Raw genomic sequence first — 20546 nt, 5'->3', positions numbered from 1 at the left:
TGGGGCAGCCAGCTGGTTAGCAGTATCCTGTTAGTTAACATTCTACAATATGTTCAGTACGAACATAGAAGGTAGAATGGTATGGTTTGATTTTGGTTGTCATTTCACCACATGGACTGGTTTTCAGGGTTAACTTGGATGAAGGGTTCCACAAACACTAGACCTTGATCTCCCTCCCCACCTTCTTCTTAGAGAGTCCATGGGGCGTTGTAACAATTTCCCAGTGTGCAACAGGGCGAGGTGCAGACTGCCCCCGCACCTGGGCGGGAGGGAGGCCTTGCCGGGCCCTTCGGGACACAACTCGAAGAAATTCAAACCCAAAGCTAAGAGCAGTCACTGCTGTTGCTGCTGATCAGACTTAGTGACGTTTGCAGGCCAGAAGGGTCAGTGACCTCTGCACAGCCTCACAGAGAAGATAGAAAGGAAAATGGTGAATGTGTTCACTCCTTTGCATAAGCCAATTCTTTATTAAATGAAAGAATTTTGTTGGTTTCTTCCTACCCGCCCCTTTCCAAACTAATGTATATTGGCTTGGAGTGCTACTAAAAGCAAAAATAACCCTCAAGCGTATTCGACTTTGAACCACCTTTGCTTTCCTCTAGGTGACCTCTGAGTACTTTCAAGTCTTGCTTTTTAAGTTGGATTTTCTTTTAGGGTGGAAAAGAAACCATCCACACACAGGTCTGGTTGGAGAGAACATGGTTTAATTAAAGGCAAAGCTGATTTCAGCAGCTGCAGGTCTTGCACAGACAGACCAAACAAAACAGAAAACCAAACCAAAACAAAACAGAACACAAAAGAAGGCTTACTACACAAAACCAGCTTCTGATGAAGACTCTCCTCCCTCCTCATTACTCCACACTGAGGATGATAAGGCGAGGAAGGCGCCCCCAGAGTCAGAAAACATTCCGAACACCAAATGCTCATGCAGAAAGGGGGCTGCAGAGGGGACGTGGGTGCCCCTGGGAGCGGGTCGGCGAGCCTGGTCATCTGGTCTAGGGTGCGAGAGTCCGTGACAGGTCACACACTGGAATGTCGCAGCTGCCTGAATGTAGAGCTCACACGTACGCAGTGGGGCAGGGAGGAAGGGCGGGGGCTTGGGAGGCGGGGGCTGGAGAGAGGTGGGCACAGGGAAGGGGCGGGGGACAGCACAGAGGGTTTCATATTGCCATCGGGCTGGGATGCAGGAACGGGGTTCACCCTTTCAGACCTTCCCCCAAAAAGAAACAAAACAAAAAAACCCAAACACCATGTCAAACTGAAAGAGCAATGATGTACGCACAGGGGACTCCATCCACCCTCTCTGAAGAGCAAGGAGCACTGACCTCACCCCTTTCCCTCGCTGGGGCCGCCCCGGCTCCAGGGTGCCCGGGGCTCCCGGACGTGCTCTGCCCTGCAGCCGCCCCCCAGCTCTCACAGCCCACCTGACCACGCACACTCAGACGCACCACTCTCCCCTCCAGAGAGCAGGGGACGTGCGTGCGCACACACACTCACACGTGCAGAGGTGAGAACCCCGCAAAATGAACCCTACCACTAGCACAGCAATTGGACGTTTGGATTGTTTCCATAATTTCCCCTTGAAATATCACTTTTCCAGGAAACGACTAACAGAAACGCTGTCCTTCTGTTTCTACACAAGAAAAATTTCAGTCCTCTTTCCTCCTAATAAATACCAGGTAAAAGTTCGTTTTCCTGTCGTCTGCTTCTTCCAGAATGGACCTCGTCGTGTTCTCTTCTGTGCGTGGCGCACGCGCGTCCCGCTGCCTTGCGTTTCACCCTGGAGGTGGAGCTGGGGGCTGCGGCTGGTGCGGGCCGGCCCCTCCGTGGCCGCTTGGCGCCGCTGCCTCCTTCCTCTCCAGACTGTCTTTCGGGCCCTGGCTGCCGGGTCCCGGGTCCGTGCTGTCGCCGCTCCTCGGGCGATGTTGTGCACGTTAGGAACAGAAACAATTACTGGCGAAGAGCAAAGCGTAGAAAGGGATGGAGCAGGGAGGGGAGGGGAGGTGGTAAGTAGGATCGGGGCGCAGAATCCAACCGAACAAAAACGACCACACTGAGAGCTTCTACCCATCCAATGTCAGGCCACGAGTGGACTGGCCCGCCTTCCGTGACACTGCCTGCCCTGCTACCACAAAATGCACAGGAACCGAAGACGTTCATTGAGAATCCTGTAGCAGCCACCTGCTGGTCCAGCCCAGCACCACCTCCCACACTGCATCCTCCACTGGGGCTCGAGCACCTACAGAGCGAAGGGCGTTTCCTGCTGGAGTCTCCAGGCCAGAGGAGGGCCTCCCGGAACCTCCGAGTGGAAGGTGAGGCCTTGGGCTCGCCCTGTGGGACACTTCCACCGGCCGAGGAGGCCCGCTGCCCCATGCTGTCACCGCCGACCGCGCACAGGAGCAGCGACTGGGGCTCTCCTCGCTACACACTGACTAGAAGAAGCACGTCCGTGTGTGGAAGAATTCAGTGTGACTTGTTACTACTGAGAGAAATAACAATAATAAAAGATGTTGAGGAGTAATTTCAACTACATTCTCAGTCAGCAAAGCAATCATTAATGGATTCCTATTTTATTCCCCAAAGAAGGGAAAAGGACTGAGAAGTTCCCACTGGCTTCTCCCACCTGCCTTCCCTTCTCAGCTTTCACTTCCCACGTGGCTGGGGACATGCACGATGGAGAAGGTGAGCGGCGGCGCTACCAGGTAACTGAGCGAGACAAACAGCAGTTCCTCTCCCTCTGGAAGGCCCCGGGGGGCGGGGGGACGGAGCGTTCCCGACGGTGTTTCGTTTTGTTGCACTGCGGACATTTCGTGCACACTCAGCGGGCCGGTGGGACACTTACACCCTCTCGACGGCAAGGAGCAGAGGAGAGGGCTGCCACCTGCAGGGGCTGTGTGGGCCAGGCCTGCGTGCCCAACATGCCATGGTTTATGGAGCCTTCATTCCCAGGGTCGCCACTCTGGCCTCAGTGTGGAGGGTTCATGGTGCCTTGTCCCCGCTGCTGTTTCTGCTTCTGCTGCATTAACAGCTGCTCCAGAGCGGAAGGTCCAGGATGCATCATGGAACTGGACCAGATAGACTGAAAGACAGCCCAGCGCTTGTCAGCAGAGGTCAAGGGCCTGGTTGTCTGAAAGGGTCTGGTTCTCAATCCCAGCCAAATATAAAGGCACAACCTCCCAAGACCCCCACCCCCTAGAAAAATTCAGCTATTAGAAAAGGGCACTGTAAGGCTGTCTTAAAGACTAGATACCGTTAAGATTTAGGACCGAAAAGCTAAAAAGTATGTTTTATATTAAGTCTTTTTACTGAAAGTCAGCTCCATGTGGGACCACAGAGTATTTACTACTATATACTGTTCTTTTTCTTGTTTAGAAAAGGCTTAAATCAAACATCCCAAGATGAATCAGGATTTTCTTAACCTCAGAATGCAACTAGGTAGGACATTGGTGTCTCTGTCCCCCTGAAGATAATGCTTCGCCACTAATAAATTTGCAAATTAAAAACAAAATCCCATCAAGAACCTTACAAGGCAGACCGTGTCTCTAGAACTCTGCTAGACGTGTGCTGTTCATCGATCACCTCCGAGGGCCTCGGGGGCGAACCTGGCTCCTCAGGGAATGAAAGCAGAGACATGCCCGTGGTGCCTGCTCCTGTGGTGCACTTACCTTGAGGCTCTCCATGAGGACAGCGGAGGAATCCTCCATGGAGGGACCGTGGCCTGCCCAGGTGCCACTTGGAGTGCTGGTCTGATGCCAGCTGCTCTCAGAGGATGATGTTGCTGAGAGATAATCAATGCCAAACCCGCCCATGGCTAAGGGATGAAAAGAGATAAGAATCCAAGAAGGTGTTTTATCACTGCCAGGTGCCAAAAGCCAGGGAAAAACATAGCAGGTTATTTCACGTCTGCGCAGTCTGGGTCTCACCTGGCTTATCAGTTTTCCACCGATCTGCAGCCCTCCTCTCCCTGGTATCTGGAGTCCCGATGGGCCCGAAATTGGAGAATGGAACAGAATTATGGTTGTGTGTCGGAGGAGAGCTTGGCAGGCTGCTTGGGTTGGAGGAATGCGGAGACTGGCTGGCTGGTGTCGAATGATCTGTGAAATGACAGCAAAAGAGAGCATCGAGTAGTAAGTTGTTTCCCAAACATTCTAAGACCTAAAGTTTTCTACAGATAGGATCATTCAAACTCTACTGAAGTAACCACAGGGCTTTGGAGCAAAGACAAAACAAGGGCCCCAAAGAGGACCCTGCTAGATGCACGAAACATTTCACTGAATTTATCTAGGACACTCCCTGCCCTAGAACAGAACAGAACAGAGCGAAGCAGCGGACAATTCTGCCGCGTGCATGCACTACTGTGGCATGTCTGTTTCAGGTCAGGACTCCACTGGTATCAGGGGATGTTGGGGTTGGCCAAAAAGTCTGCGTGGTTTTTTCCGTACAACAGAACGCACATTTTTCATTTTCACCAGTGACTTGACCGATTTGGACATGGGGAGTATGCCAGCTGTCTCCCGCGTGGCGTGACGCTGATCGTTCTCAGTTCACGCCTCGGTCTGGTCGCCATCGACTCCAACTGGTCCACCAGACCGTGCTGCATCGTCCAGAGGGGCATCTCCAGTGCGACGCTTCGCAAACCACTTCCGACACATTTGATCATCACAGCACCTTCTCCACACACTGCACAAATCTTTTTTTGCTTTTCAGTTGCATTTTTACCTTTCTTGAAATAATAAGGCATACATAATGTGCTGGAAATGTTGCACATTTTCTTCCATCTTCAATATTAAAATGACTACACAAAAATTCACCAACTTTTTAAGTTTTCGTTTTTTTTAAAATGCATGCTGGTATGACAGTTGCCATAAGACAATCTAACAAAATTGTTTCGAATGAAGTTAAAGTCAACTAAGCGCTACTAGAGCCATCGTTCAGAAAAAACCAAATGAACTTTTTGGCCAACCCAAAAGAACTGCCTAACCTTAACAACTGCTGTGAAATCAGACTCCACTTATAAAACAAGCATTTAAAAAAACCTCTCCTTTAACAACTGCAGTTTTCCCCACAGAGAAGGAACACCTGCAGACAGAAGTAAAAAGCAGCTGCAACCCTTGCGACAGAGCCATGCGTTCCTCCCCGACCGCTCGGCCGGCGACTGCGCACTCAAAGAGGCGTCTGGGCATCTGTTACGCAAACCAGCCCATCGGCCTGTTTTTTTCTATTTTGTTTTTCACAAGTTACTTAAAAAAGTTGACCTGATGTATTTATAATTACAAAGTCATACGAACTCCATTTTAATTTGCCGGTGATGCCGGGTGTGTAACTGAAAGAGCAGTGCAAACCTGAGCTGGCAGGAAGTGACGGGGACCACGGGGTCCCTTCGAACAGGGAGTACAGCGACGTCTCCTGCGGGGCCATCGAGGGGTTCAGGTCGGCTTTGGAGCTGGCCGTCAGATTCTTCCCGTACACCTCGTTGAACATGCTGTTATTTGGGTATCTCTCCTGAAAGGCAGCGACAACCAAGTCACACGGACTCGCTCCAAGGAAAGAGACACAAGGGAATGCCGTAATTCTCCCCACAGATGCCTGAGACCGTAAGCCTTCTCAACAAGACAGATTTTGAAGGCTTTTATTTCTTTGAGTTTTCCTCTTAAATTCATTTCCCTATGCTTTCCCTCAACCCTTTATTTTGCTCCAACCTGTGCGCCTCACCCGTGTTAAAAAGTAGGAGTAATTTATTGGGCTACACAGAGCCTGGAGGACTTCAGCACGAAAGAAAAGGTAAAGGGTTCAAACCTGTGACATGCAAGTCTTTGGAGTACCCTAACCAGAGGGAGAGCAGGTAACACCCAGTGCCCAGAAGGTGCCCACACGCGCAAGAGGAACAGACGCACTGGAGGAGACCGGGAAGAACCCGAGAGCCCACGCTGACGGTGCAAAGCAGGGCTCTCGGCCGCATACCCACCTGGTTGAGAGAGAATCCGGTGAGGGACAGGAAAGAGGGTGAATGCGACATGAGCTCGGAGGGCTTCTCCAATAAGGATTTCTTCACGGTCCCAGAAAAAAAAGGAGTTCAATTATGCCTTCCGTTTCCTTAACGTGAACTTTAAGACACTATACAGTCAAGTAAAAGACCACCGTTTAAGCGTGCCTGCATCCCCCCACCGCACACGACCTAAGGCTCACAGGCATGAACGAGGGCCTGTTAAGACCGTGACCCCAAGGAAGGGCCAGCTGCTACGGCAAGTGCTGTGACCTCGCACAGAGACCCAGGCAGGGAAGGCCCTGGAGAACTCTCACAACAAGAGGCGGGGCTGATCGGGTACTGTTTTCTCCCCGTGTTTAAAACACGGCGAGAACGGCTTTAGAAAAGCCTTGCAAACCCGTGTGCCACTTTTCGTGAACACGGTCCCTAAGCAGCTCCACCTGTGGTTTGCACTGGGGTGGCAAAGGGAGGGTCATACTTTTGTGTATGTGAAACAGTTTATTCCTGTACCATTTGTTTATTCGTGTACGCCTGCTTTTACCCCACTCTGTATTAAAATAGTTGCTAAAGTCAAGCTTCTGTTTATTAGCTCTGAGAGAGTCATTAGGGAAAAAAAAGGTGGATCTGTGATGCTCACTGCCTTTGAACAGTTGGTCAAGAATGCTTTTATTAAACACCTACTACATGCAAGTCACTTTTACATACATATCATTAGCAATGTTAAAAACAGAAAGGTTATAGTCAAGGTGTTTAAAAACATAAAACACTGACACGCCCTTCCCCCACTGTTCCATGAGCTTCATTTCCTACGAAAGGAGCGAGCGCAACAGGAACTAGGGTTCAGGAAGCAAGGGGACGGAGACACGCCCGCCCGGCCGCCCCAGCAAGGCAGGCAAATGTTTAGAGACTGCAGCTTAGCCACAGGGCGTTCAGCACCCCTAGGTGCTGTCCGGGTACTACCACTGTTACAGTTTCTAGGGGGTTTTAGTTCTGCTCACTTGGGGTGGGGGGAGCGTGCAAGCTCTCTAGGGGCACTCATTCAGGCAAGCTCTTGAGGGAATGTCAAGTGCCAGGGACGGCAGCTTCTGCCACGAGCGCCATTCAGCTTTTATCCCGCCGGACACTAAAACCACTGCACCGAAATCTTATGTTTTCTTGTTCCATGTTTACGGGGGGGAAACAGCGAGAAATTAGAACTCAGACTGCTTTATGCTTCACTAAGGGATTGCTCTCTTGAAAATACATCATTGAGTCATAATACATCATAAACGTATCATTGAGTCGGGATTAAAGAAAACCTAGAACATTATTTCATTTCCCATTTTGAGTACATGAGAAAAAAAATCTTACTGCTCCTGAACAAGATTAAATGACACTGAAATCCCTGGGTCCAGACGGAAGTGCCACTGGAACAGTGAGCTCCTCTGGCAGCATCACACCCTGCGTGGGAGCAGCCCGGCGGGAGCCGGGTCCTAGCACGGCCTGGACTGGGGGTCTCGGGGAACAAGGCAGTGAGGGACGTTCCTGCCATATGAAGAGCAGCTCGGGCTATCGGGAAGAAAATTTGACATTTCCACGAAAAAGAAAAGCCCCCCCAAAAGAAGAAATCACCTATTCCAAAATCTCAGAAAAGCAGCTGGGTTAGAGCAAGAAGAATTATGTCAAATACATACAAAGAGGCTTCTTCCAGGAAGAGAGGCGAGAGGCCCCAGCAGAGCTGGGTAAAGATCAGGAGGGTTAGAAAAAATCAGCTCTTCCTCTTCCTCCAAGGCAGCCAGACTCTTTAACAGGTCCGGAGGAAGCAGAGGGGAGCCTTTGGGGTCCTAGTGACAGAAAGGATCACAGTGAGACGCACCGGGGACGAAAAAAGCACTAGGGAGTAGTAGCAAGGTTAGGGGGAGAAGGCAACTAAAGCCGAGGAGGAGGAGGAGGGAGGAAGTAATCAACAGTGAGGCAGTGTTATGCAAAGAGGAAAAGGCACTGAAACACAACACAAAGCAGAAATATTGACACGGGGCAGAACAGAAAAGGTGAGGCGGCCAGTGAGTAAAACAAGGCAATGGAGCCAAGTGACGGGCTTACCTTGTGCTAACAGACAAGTTACAAACACGTACCCGCATCTCTGGGAATAAAAAGGGCAAGGAAGGGGCCTCCACTATCAAAGGCTGGCTTTGTTCCTCTCTGAAAGCTACTTGCTTAAATGTGCAGCAAACCTATTTCTAAACTGAGACGGTTCAGCACAGTGGAGGGGAGCTATTTCAGAATCCTCTAACGTGCTGCATCACGACTGCTCTGCCAGACCACCCGAGTTCAGAATCTGCACCGGAACTCTTCAGCTCCTCACACTGAACGGACTGTGCAGCTGTGAAGAGCTGCAGCCGTGGCTCAGCAGCATCTTGTAACACGAACGGGTCACGGTGGCCTTTATACAACCAGCCCGAGAAATTCAAAAGACACGCAGCCCCACACCTGTCTGTGAAGTGCCCAGGGAGAGGAAAAGACACACACCTCAAATGGCATCCTAGGCACAGGGTCCTGCTCTGGACGGAAGACACCTGGTGACCGCTTGCCCCTGCGGTCCAAACTTGCTTGCTGGGCCATCACAGCTCTGTTATCAGCCACGCTGTAGGAAGAGTCCCAATAGAATTCTGGGACCTTGACTTCTGAGGGGTTGTGGTTATATGGCTCCATGGGAAAAGGCTTCATCTTTTTCTCGAGAGGCTGCTGCTGCATCACAGGCGGCTGCAATGACGGCTCAAACAGTTTTATGGGGTCTTGGGTCTGAAGGTAGTAGGGCTGTTTCACAGGCATGATTTTCCCTAATGGGCCTTGAACCTGAGGGGGATTCCACAGCTGTTTGGAGGCATCTGCCTGTTGATACTAAAAAAGAGATGCCTGTCGTCAGGACGAGGGTAACTTGCAGTGTCACTTACACTAAGTACTCAGGAATCACAGAACAAACTCAAGGGGTTTTACCATCAACGAAACTCTAGGCTGGGGGCGTCAAACTCATTTTCCCCAGGGGGCCACATCAGCCTCGTGGTTGCCTTGTGGTTGGCTGAATGTAATTTCAGCTCCTTAGCAGTCGTACAGTCCTAAAATTATTTCGGCCCTTTGAAGACAACTGCGAGGCTGATGTCCTCCCCACCCCCACCTGTGACAATGACTTTGACACTCCTGCTGTAGGCAATGCAGCAACTTCCTTTACCCTTCAGGCTTTGCGACACACAGAGCCTCCTGGGTACAGGTTGCAGGCACTGAACTCACGTTCTGCCTTTCAGTTCAATTATTTAAGAGGTTTAATGAGTGTGCGTGTGTGTGTGTGTGTGTGTGTACCCCTCTGGTTTCAAGTGCTGTGGGATGACGATATTCACGATTGGTGTCATTCTTAACACCTCATCAAGATTATGACTCTACATTCCTCCTACAGTTTATCTTCACACGGGAAATAAATATTTACAGAAATCCTTTCCACTAAGACTGACAAGTAGTAGCAGCTAATAGTAGTGAAGGTCTACCATCCTCTACAAAAGTACAAAGGAAAACGCTGGAACTTCCCTAATCAGCGAGGAGAACACTGCCACATTCTCGTCACCGCTACAAGTCTGAGAGCTGCGGGACCTGCACGGGGAACTAGGGTTTTTAACAAACTGAATACCAGCCAATCTCAGCCTCCCGCTCCTTCGGATGCTGACGGCACCCACACTGCCACCTACCTGCTGGAACCCAGAGTGGTGAGGAGGGCTTTTCCCCAAAGCTGGCACAGCTTTCGTAGGGGACTGTTGTTGCTGAGCTAGAGCTTGAACCTGCAACTGGCTTGCAGACTGTGCTGTTGGCTGAGCTGGTAGAGATGAAAGGGGTTGCTGGGAGGGCGGCTGTGGTTGTTGAGGTCCCTGGTTCATTGGCCCTGGTCCAGAGGGCCGTTGCTGGCTGTAAGGAATGTGGGACTGTTTCCCAGCTTGCACCTGGTTTCCTGCTGGAGAGTGAGCTGTAGGCTGAAGAAAGGTTCCTGGGACAGAAACACCAGCTGGGAAGGTGTAACCTGAGCCCATAGAAAATGCCACAGGAGGGGGGATAACATATGTTGGGGGCGGGAACCCTTTAAAATAAAAGAACACAGCTTTAGTTCCAAAGAAACAGAAAAAAAAAAGACAAGAATAAATTTGGGTTGGGGAGGAGGTTTTCTCCTAAGTTACAAAAGGCACAGATTGACCATCAAGTAAGACTGAGCAAGTGAAAATCTTGAATTTCATTTCAATAATTAAATATAGACTACTGACTGCTACTTCTATCCACTTAACTGGAGTGTTCTGCACATCATGTTTAGTGGTAGGAACTCCTTCATGGTAACAAACATGTCCTTGTATATAAACTACCAGAGAAGTGGTTCCAAACAATTTCATAAGCATTGGGGAAAACATGCCACTCTGACAGAGCATAAATGACTCGGTGAATGGGCAGAAACTCCTACGCAGAGGGACTGAGGAGAAGAAATCGTAAAACACACGTACCTGGCCGGCTGGGGAGAGGAGGGAAGGCTCCAGGGTGATGAATGGGGATGAACTGGGAATTGCTTGCTTGACTTGGAGTTTGAGTTACAGGTGTTTTCCTGGCTTCAGACACTGGGGTCTTTCTCAATTCCGCCTGGGATTTTACCTGTGACCAACAGAAGCGAAATTATGATATTCTGAAACCCAAACGTGTCGGAAAGAAGCAACTACTCCAAGAAAAAAAGTATATGTTGAAGATACTTAAATTCACCTAAATTAAAAAGAGAAAAATCAAAACAGATCATTTAATTGCCAGTAAGACATACGGGCTTAGTTCTGCTAGTATAATTATTTTGCCCTCACAAAATCATAAAAACATCAAATATGGAAAGGGCCTGAGAGCTGATTTGATTTACAATGAGACACCCAATGCCAACAGGCTAAAAACTTGCCTATGATCTGAGGGTGCCTATTACAGGCCCCAGTGCCCTTTACACACTAATTCATTAGGTGACGCACATAAATTAGGAATTACTAATGACCCACTCTGGCCCTCAGCTTGATTTCATCTGGACAGCCTGAAGGGTGTCAGCCAGGCGTCCACCCTCCACCCTGAGGCTGCACCCCACCCCCAAACACATAAGGACTGTTTCTAACGAACAGGCCCTGAGATCCCAAGCATGGAGCCAGAGAGGAGTGGATGCCACCTGCACTGCTCAAGACGAGTGCAGTGAGGCGACAGACAACTCCAGACGAGGGGCAGAGGGCGGCAATGCACTGACTACGGCCAGGCCCCCTGAATCTCATCACCAGCAGGCAGGCTGCAGAGGGGAGAGACAAGGAGGAGGCGTTCTTTCCAGTCTGGACCTTGCTGGGCCACAGTCACAGAGAACGGAGGAACAGCGGGCAGGAGGCGCTGGGCCCTTTACCCCCAAAACACTGATCCCTCAGCTGCATAGTTCACTTAGGATTTCCCCGGCCCCTCTCTCTCTCTCGATGGCTTTTCTTAATTTCTACCATGTTTTCCTCTCCATTTCTCCCCCAACTAGTAATCTTAAAATATTCTTATTTCTCCCTTCCCCTCCCGCCAAAAATCCTGCAAGAAAATACACGGGAGACAGTGTATTTGCAAGCAGCCTTCAATAATGTACGGTTCCTTATTTATACCTACTGCAAATATATTTGCCAAAATGTGTTAACAAAACAAATGGCTTTTACTCGAAGATTAATGGTATTAATAAAAGTAGTGAAAGTAAAGACCCCTTTCCTTCTATACAGAATCATCTGTATCTCTTTGGAAAGGTGTAAAAAACAAAGTTGAAAATAACTGAGCCATGTCCTTGCCTGGGCCCTGGCTTTACGACTTCCCTCCAGCCCGGGTCACACCGAAGCGTGAATGGTGCTGCTGGCCAGGACGGCTGCAAACGTCAGGGAAGAGAGCCTCGTCTTTCTCTAAGAACATATTTTATCTTGTACAGTGAGTCTAATAAAACCCCCAAGACTTAACATACTCTTAGCTCTACTGGATCTACCAAAGACCCCACATTTCTCATTACAGCATTAACAAACGGCAATACTACGTTCCAGAGAAAATGCAAGTCTTTGCAGAACCGACGGCTCTGCAACTAGACGTTTCAAACCACTGAAATGGAAGAGAACTAATAAAAGTGCCGAACAGGTTAAGACTCTCTCACTCACATGACCATGCCCAGCAGTCAGTGAAGCAGCCACCTACCACCTCAGCTCTTTACAGGACCTCACCGCGCAGCACTGAGAATGCAGTCCAGCGTGTAGGACCGGCAGTCCTCAAGGCGTTAGAACAAAATGAAAACTCTTGCCTTTCGTGTGAGCCTTCCTCTACCTCCTTTGTAGTTCACATACAGCTTACCTGCACTGCCACACTCTGCTTTCCTGTTTCCTGCAACTTTTCTAAGGTGCATTTCTTGGGTTCTGTTTTCCTCTTGTTGTTGTCCTTCTTTCCATCATTCTTAGTTACAGTTACTCCTTTGCTACAGTCCCTTCTCACCTCTTTGGGAGGAAAACTTCTTCCTTGGTCTCTGTTCACTTCTCGTGGCTTAATGTTCTCTTTGAAGGTGACCACGGGTTTCTCTCCGGTGTCACAGTTGTTGCTTAGATTCCGGCCCGTGGACAGCACCGATTTCAGTCCTGGGTTCCCATCCGTGGCCAGCGACTCTATCACGGATGTCTCTTGTAGGCTGAGGTTCTCTTTGGCTTCACTGGGGTCTTCCAGTATTAACTCTGGGATTTCTGTGATAAACAATAATTTCCCTACCTCATTTTCACACTGAATCAGCCTAAAAAAGTAAAAATAAATCCATATATGAACATAATCCTAAAAAACAGCAACAACTGAACTGCGTATGGATCCAACAGTCAAACCATTCCCAGCCCTGAACACTCAGACTGTAAGAATGCGGATTCGGGTAACACCGCGAGTAGTTATGCAGAAACTCAACTCCCAGCACCACACGCAGCATCACGACACATTTCCATGCCCCTTTCCCGTTTTTCATAAGCACAGCTATGATCACTGAGCATGCTTTAAGCACAGGTACTGGATGAGGCCCGTGAAGCAGCTATCTATAACTACCTAGAACTCCTACTGCACAGGTGGGAAACTGAGCAAAGAGCTAGAAGTTCATTCAAACATGTAACCACTCAAGTGCTCACAGTGTGACAGGAACCTCAATACAAAAATGACTACGAGATAGTGACTGACCCTAGAGAGGTTACGATCGGCTGGGGGAGTCCCAGGACACAGACCTGGGGGAACAGCAGAACTAGAACTGAACTCGAATCTGCCTGACTCTAAAACCTGTGCCCCTCCACTACACCAACCACCCCGCGTGCTCTGTACTTAGCCGGCCACGGGCCCCATCCTGGTCAGTGCTGACTGAAGCCGACAGCGTGCCCTGTCCACACGAAGCACCGTGACTGCGTACGGACAACTCAGCTGCTCTCACTGAGTCGCACACATGTTTATAGATCAGAGCAGAAGCTCACGATAAACAAGGGAGCAAGGCCAGTTTCTCTACAACAGACAGTGTGATGGAACCAAGAGAAGTTTCAGAGTACAATTAATGATCACTAGGGTCACAATTTAGTTTACCGATGTTTTGTCTTAAGCGTTCGTAAGCAAGGGCATCACACCAAAGACTAAAACACAGGCGGGGGTTCGTGGGTAGCCAACGAGGGTACCTCGGCTGGTTGTCGGCGATCCACTTGCCCACAGAGATCAAGCGCTGCTGCCGTATCTGGCGCTGCTGCCCCTCTTTGTCTCCTGTGATCCCCTGGTGGCCTTTGGAAAAATCCAGGTTCCTAAAATTGATATAAACAAGTTACAAAAAGCTAAACTGCTAAAGATGTTTTCCAGGCAACCAAGTTCACCTAATGAACTGAAACGGCTTCAGATTTTCCCATACAGGTTGGACAAGTACTTGATGTAATCTACTCCATTTATTTGAATTTACATTCCCAAAGATTTTAAAAGAAATCCAGTGAAGTAAAGCAGAAAAAACACTATGCCAAAAATAAGAAAGGATAGTAAAAAGAGGAGAGTTAGTTCCTTCTGATAAGTCCTGAGAAGGTTTCACAAAATAGTTGATATTTGAGCTAGAGGCTGGTCAGTTACCAGTGAGTACTTACAGGTTCGTAAGGCAAAGAGAAAGAGGGAATGTTCTAGGCAAAGCATGAACAAAGTTTTGGATGAATAAAAACAGAGCTATTCAAGAAGACAACAAAGTGAATGTATAGTATGTTTAGGCAGGTGTTGGTGAGGAGGAGGGCAGAAGTGGAAAATGGCTGAAAAATTAAGCATTGCTCAGTGACAGAAAATATACTGAAAAACTAAGCATCTGGACAGCGCACCACTGGAACAAGTGTTTCCATATTAGCAATGAGGCATCCATCATCAGGTCTGTACTTTAGAAACAGAATGTGGAAACAGGGCAGAAATAAACTACAGAAAGAAAGGGACCCTCAGCAGAGAAGTTGATTAGGAAGCCTTTTTACTCCAGGTAAATGGTGATAAAAGCCTGAACTACCAGGAAATAAACAGGAGGAGTTAGATCTAAGAGGCCTTTCGGACAATGAATTACAAAGACTAGGTGAGAAAGATGACCATTTATAAGAAGCTTTCAGATTTCTAGCTTGTTCGTGTAGGTGGGTAACGAACGGCACACAGAGAGATATTGAAAGATCACATTTTACTGACCAAATAGGAAAATATTAGCTGATTTTTGGTCATGTCAAAGTTTAAAATGAGAGATCAGATTTTTAGAAATATGAGTCCAAACTCTGAAGTCAGAACTGAAAATTATGGACTTCGTACGCACGAGATGAAGGGTCATGACGAAGGGACGGACCTGATCACCACCGAGAAGGCAGACAGTGGGAGGGAAGGGCCAGGGAAGAGCCGTGGCGAGCGGCGACATTCCCAGCAGGAAGTACGAGAGAAAGAGGGCCAGAGGCCGAGTCTGCAGGGCAGAAGGAGGAGACTGATGTTGCAGAGCTAACCAGAAGGAGGTTTCGTGAAGGAAAGTGACCAACAGAGGCATGCTAAAGACAATTAAATAAGGTGAAAATAATGAGGTTGAGTGTTTACTACTTAGAAAGAATACGGCATAGTCAATTGTCACTAGGCCAAAAGGAAGTAAGTGGTTGTTAAAAATAAATTAAGATACTGACAATACAACACAGGGAGAGATGGACAGATGGAGCCAAGTTTTTTTTTTGGTGGGGGGGGGGCAAGAAGGAATGAGATCAAGGACTCAGATGAAAGGGTTAGACTTGAAAAGGAGTAAGAAATTATTCCCCTGAAAGAGGAGGAATAGAGACAAAGAATGATGGGAAGAACAGACTACTTTATTCCTCTATTAACATAAAATATGTCAAGCAATATCCTTTTGTTTACATCTGGTTCCCATTTTTCAGACTTCCCCCTAATTTCAAGAAAGGCACAAAAGTAAATAAGTATCAGTCAGAAGAAGCAATTTTCCTTTCCTTTCCTCCACATTTTAAAAGCACTTACTGTTGGTATTACATGGGAAATAGAGGCGCAACATATTTAAATCCATTTTGCACTGGTGACTTTCACTATCAGTTCATGTTATGAGAAGACAACAACGCGGAGAAAGATCAAAGGCACTCCTCCGCCCGAGCCCGATTCCTGCTCACTTTAACACTGCGGTCACCAGCAATGACTCCACGTCCTCCTGCTGCCACCCACCTGAAAGAAGGTCTCAAAGCCAAGAATCCTTGTAACTCAAACTCCTCCGGAAGTGGTGTTGCTAGAGAAGGGTAGAAAGCAAGATTTGTAAACATCTGGGTTAAAACACTGTTGTTTAGAATACTGCTTACTAAGGGGCGGGGGGCGTCTTCTATACAGGACTGCATGATGTTCATAGTTCCCTGCTCCTCTTTATACTAACAATCCCGATAAAACGATGGACCTGCCAAGGTCCTGCACGTGGCCTTCGGACCCTGAGTGTCATCCTAATCCTCACCTACTCCCCCATGCCTAGGAGGAGGGTAGGATGGCTTTTTCTCAGCAGTCTTAAAGGTTCACAAGCCTCAGACCCAGTAATCCCAGAGTAGAGTACTGGGTAAAAAGACTGACACCACCTGGGAGAAACCAGACTTTTGGGCACTACCCCAAACCTACTGAATCATAACCTGCATTTAACAAGGTCCCAGGTGACCGATGTGCAAATCTAACACTTAAAGAGCACTGACCCAATGGAAGAAAAATAATCAGAAAGGAGTCAACTAAAGATTGTTCAGAGTAGAATTACTTATAATGGAGAAATTTCTAAAGCAAACGGATAATGATTAAATAAATCATGGCACATCCACATCGTAGAATATTATGCAGCTGGTAAAAATCGTGTTTCAAAATGTTTCAATGACAAAGGAAAATGCTAACAACATGTTCACTTTAAAAAAGCACAGAGCTGAATTTGACACCAAACACACACTCTCCTGCAGGCTGTGTGCGTGCACACCAAAAAAGGCCCACAGAAAACACACTACCATGCAAACAGCACGAAGTGTCTCTCTCTGTGTGAGAGCCGTGGGTGACTTGTGTTCTTCATGTTTGTACGTCCCAAATGTCTTATGGTACGCAGGTACTACTCTGACAGAGTGATGCTGCGCACACTGGTTTTTTAACCTTAAACAGAAAGGAGGAGGAGGGCGGAAAGCACCTGACGGGGTGCACTCTCCGGACTCCTGTTCGGCCGCAGCTGACCGGGAGAACAAGCTGCTGCAGGAACGGCCCTCTGGCTCCTCCCACTCCATCGGAGTCGAGTTCAGAGTCGCTTCTGAGATAGCGAACTTTACAAACGTGTGAGAAGAAACCCGTTTTTCTCTGGCCCGAAGCCCACCATTAGCGATGAAGAACAATCTCCACCACACCAGACTGAGCTGGCCCTTACCGTTAGTGCTCGAAAGATCCTCTTCATGGGGGTGGAAACTATTCAGAAGAGAAATGAGCCAGGGCCAGATACTGTAAATGAGAGAGAGTTCAGACGTTATTGTTGCACAAGAGAAACCAGAACACTAATAAGCCATGAGAACGTTCCCTATGGGGCCTAGACTTCATGTGTTTTTTCCCTTGCTTCAGCATTTTGAAGACTGTATGACTCCCTAAAACACATTCGCACAGATTCCTAGATAAAAAATATTCAGGTACCAGAAGGGTCAAATTTCCATGATAGAGACTTACTACTGCCCACGTTTTCCAAGCTCCCAGTGAAAACGGTTTTTCAGTTTCAAACGCCAAGAACCGTCTTTACTGAGAAAACGCCGACCGGGGAAACGGCACCTTCAGGCTCCCGCACACGCGTCCGCGGTGCGGCCCACTGCTCGCTCTTCACCCGTGACGGGGCGTGGTCGCCGGGGCCCGGCCTCGGGCTCCAGTCCAAGCGACGGCCACGCACTTCTCTTCACCCACACACTCACTCACACACTGCTACAACACCCTTACCTCTAAGCCCTGTTTCCTAATACACAGGCAATTTGTGTGAAAGTTTGCAAAATATTTAAAAGTTAGTAATTAATAATAAGGTAATATTAACCTTTCCTTGGAATTTTAACCTCTCACCAATGTCGGTGAAAGTGTGACTTAAAAAAAGGCCCGGGCAAGGCGCCCATGAACCGGATGCGAACCACCCCATCACGGAAACAACCTGGAGGCTGACAACTACTCTAACAGTTGTGCACTTTGAAATATGGGAACATGCTGCTTAAAAAAAAATACAGAAGCATATATAGAGAAAAAATAGGGAAACAAACACTTAAAAATAAACGCCTGCAACAAGCCTTTGGGGATATAACAAATGATGAGAGACGGTTGAAAAAGGTGAATAACCTAAAAAAGAGTATCAGACAAGAACAGCAATGCCTTTACGCGACAGACACGAGGCCTCAGGAAAACAGGCTGCTGGGAAACTGCGTGAACAGACGGCGATGATACACCGCCCTCCCCACTCCGGGTTACTCAACTGTGACTCTGCTTTCTACAGGGAGGAAAAACCCATCAGTACTTCACAAGAAAAAACAAGTTTTAGAAATGGTAAAGGTCCATGAAGATTATTTGAATATATGTAAAATTTTGACTTCACAAAAGGAAAAGAGATTTTTTCATCAGTTAAAAGACATAAATAGTGATTACTTTAATGTGTCAAACATATAAGGAAAATCTCCAGTTTTAGAGAAATACCCTGCACTGGTCTCTTTCAAGTAAGCTGAAACATAATTTAAGCTAGAATGAAACACCTGCAAGGGCAAGTCTAGAATTCCTGCTACATCTTACAGGAGGGAGGGGGAAAGAGTAAATGACAGGAAAGGAGAGAAACAAAGGTTTGTGCATAAAACTATTACTCACAGTGAACATGCTTTGCCGCGGTAAGAAAGGGGAGTGCACCGAGTGGACCAAAGGGTCACTGTGCAGGCACGGCACCACGAGTTTCGGGTTCTAAAGTACAGCGGGGCGGAAACTACACAGCCTCTGGGTCGGAAGTCGAGCCTGAAAGTGCGCACCACTCACAACGCCGCACGGGCACAGAAAGGGGGCCTGTGGAGTGCTGTGCTGCACCACCAACCTCCACTCACACGGTCTGTCTGGAAAGGCAGCTTGCAGCCAGGTGTGCGAGGGAAAGGGAAAGAGAGCTAAGTAGAGGGATCTCAGGGTTTCACATGTAGCTGGGACATTTCCTAGGCTGTGACGTTGGTCAAAGTGTAGATGCCGAAAGCAGAAATTTCACAGAGATTCTCCTTATATCCACCATGAAAAGATACAGGGAAGGAACTTCCTATTCACTGCAAAGCCTTATTGAAAATATTTCTATAATCAAAGGTAAACTGAAAGCTTTGATTTGTCACTCTCAAATCAATAGTTCCTAAGAATTATCAGAATTATTCTGCGTAGAGATTACGGAGAAAATGGTGGTAACCAAAATCTTCCACACTTAAACAAATATAACCCTAGTTGGGTGTTACTAGAGCAGAAGACAATGGGACAAAGCAAAAATCTCTTGCCTTTGATTCCTAAATAGAAAATTGGGGCATGCTGTGGTGGATGAGAAACAAGCTGGTTTTATTTCCATTTCATTCTGGAATGTGAAAAATGCCTTTTCCCCAGGACGGCAACCAGGGACAGGGGGAAAGCAAAGAGTCAGAAATCCTTAAGACTGTGCCTCACATGAAAAATTCAAAACAAAGGAGAAGTATACAAAGAGGTCTTCAGTTCAATTTCCAAAGAGTGGGCAGGAAACACAGTCTTCCATTGTTCAGAAGTTGTGTGTTAGAAGGTGGCTTCTACATATCGATGACTATCAAACAAACAGAGAGCAGAGGCCAACACGAAACTCTAAGATACTTACTACTGTCTTTCATCCACCACTGCCTCCTGGAAGACCCTGGGTCTGAGTCTCAGCCAGTCCATGGAGACCTTGACCGCGGGAAGGGGGTAGGCATTGTAGGATTCCTCCTGAGACTTGTTCTGGAGAGGACACTTGCACAGGATGCCAAGAAAAGACACTTAAAGAAAAAATGTATTCAGAAAGCATAAGATACTTGAAAGTGTTTATCAGTCCAAATTAAAACGTTATTATGAGCTTATGAGCCTTCTGCTATATTCTACTGAACACTTAAGTATCTTACAGCTTCTTTCTGAAGAAGGCATTTTCTTTCCCATGTTAAAAATTGTTACAGATACATTGACGATGTCAACAAAGAACAGAATTTAGGCCTCTTGAGTCAATGTTAAGACAAACAGGACACTTCTTTACATGTCACTAATGCTTTGTTACAATGACGAAAATGCCTAAGGTTATGCTTTCCAAAGAAGATGGACCACAAAGTAGAATGATTTAATACTCACTAAAGAGGGCCAACAACTGTGTCCAACACAGCTGCTCATCTTGGCTGTAACTATGTTGTTCTGTTTCATTGCTAAAGTCACGAAGGTGATGAAGTTGAAACAGGTTAATGACAGTGACATGAACTAACTGCTGAGAGTTGAAAGCTTTCTGAAATAGCAGCCTCTGTAAGAGAGAGAAGACAGGAACACTGCATACGCTGTTATCCAGAACAGGAGCTGTCTTCGACGCAGGAATTAAACTGGCAGTCTGCATTTAACAGTCAAGTTACAGATGAGTAAACCGTTCCACTGTTAATCCCAGCATTTTAATCGAGTCTAATGTGGTCTGACGGTTCTCATGCTGAGATGTTTCTCTTCACCTTGGAAGGATTTAACCCAGACACCAATGAGCTGTTTTGAGATGTTTTTCACAATAGTTTTCTCCCTTAAGTAATTATCTATTTTTTAATATGATCTGAGGAAAAAAGTTTTGGGCATCCATCAATAAACTCATATACCTTTTATCCATTAGAAGCTGTTTTTTTTTAAGATTTTATTTATTTATTTTTAGAGAGGGAAGGGAAGGAGAAAGAGAGAGAGAAACATCAATGTGCAGTTGCTGGAGGTCATGGCCTGCAACCCAGACATGTACCCTGACTGGGAATTGAACCTGTGACACTTTGTTTCG

At 47.4% G+C, this 20546-nt stretch overlaps 1 protein-coding gene across 4 annotated transcripts in view; it reads right to left on the bottom strand.

Moving 5' to 3' along the window:
- Positions 1–687: 687 nt before the first annotated feature.
- The window catches only part of SMG7 (SMG7 nonsense mediated mRNA decay factor), a 66389-nt gene continuing 46530 nt past the window's right edge, over positions 688–20546 (bottom strand). Inside the window, exons 9-23 of one of the 4 annotated variants that reach the window (XM_045838413.1) lie at positions 19880–20042; positions 19380–19536; positions 16932–17002; positions 15725–15785; positions 13696–13815; positions 12365–12791; positions 10498–10642; positions 9703–10085; positions 8495–8866; positions 7660–7809; positions 5966–6046; positions 5343–5502; positions 3924–4094; positions 3666–3811; positions 688–3079 (exon numbers count right to left, since the gene is read on the bottom strand). In XM_045838413.1, coding sequence (XP_045694369.1) covers positions 2966–3079; positions 3666–3811; positions 3924–4094; positions 5343–5502; positions 5966–6046; positions 7660–7809; positions 8495–8866; positions 9703–10085; positions 10498–10642; positions 12365–12791; positions 13696–13815; positions 15725–15785; positions 16932–17002; positions 19380–19536; positions 19880–20042 — 2721 coding nt within the window. In that variant the 3' untranslated portion in view covers positions 688–2965. The remainder of the gene's footprint in view (positions 3080–3665; positions 3812–3923; positions 4095–5342; positions 5503–5965; positions 6047–7659; positions 7810–8494; positions 8867–9702; positions 10086–10497; positions 10643–12364; positions 12792–13695; positions 13816–15724; positions 15786–16931; positions 17003–19379; positions 19537–19879; positions 20043–20546) is intronic. The other 3 variants (XM_045838414.1, XM_045838415.1, XM_045838416.1) reach the window with 3 other exon arrangements.

This window comes from Phyllostomus hastatus, unplaced genomic scaffold (assembly GCF_019186645.2).
Source record: "Phyllostomus hastatus isolate PE091 unplaced genomic scaffold, TTU_PhHast_1.1 phas_contig_283, whole genome shotgun sequence".
NCBI classification, from domain to species: Eukaryota; Metazoa; Chordata; class Mammalia; order Chiroptera; family Phyllostomidae; genus Phyllostomus; species Phyllostomus hastatus.
This window is presented reverse-complemented; position numbering and strand designations above follow the sequence as displayed.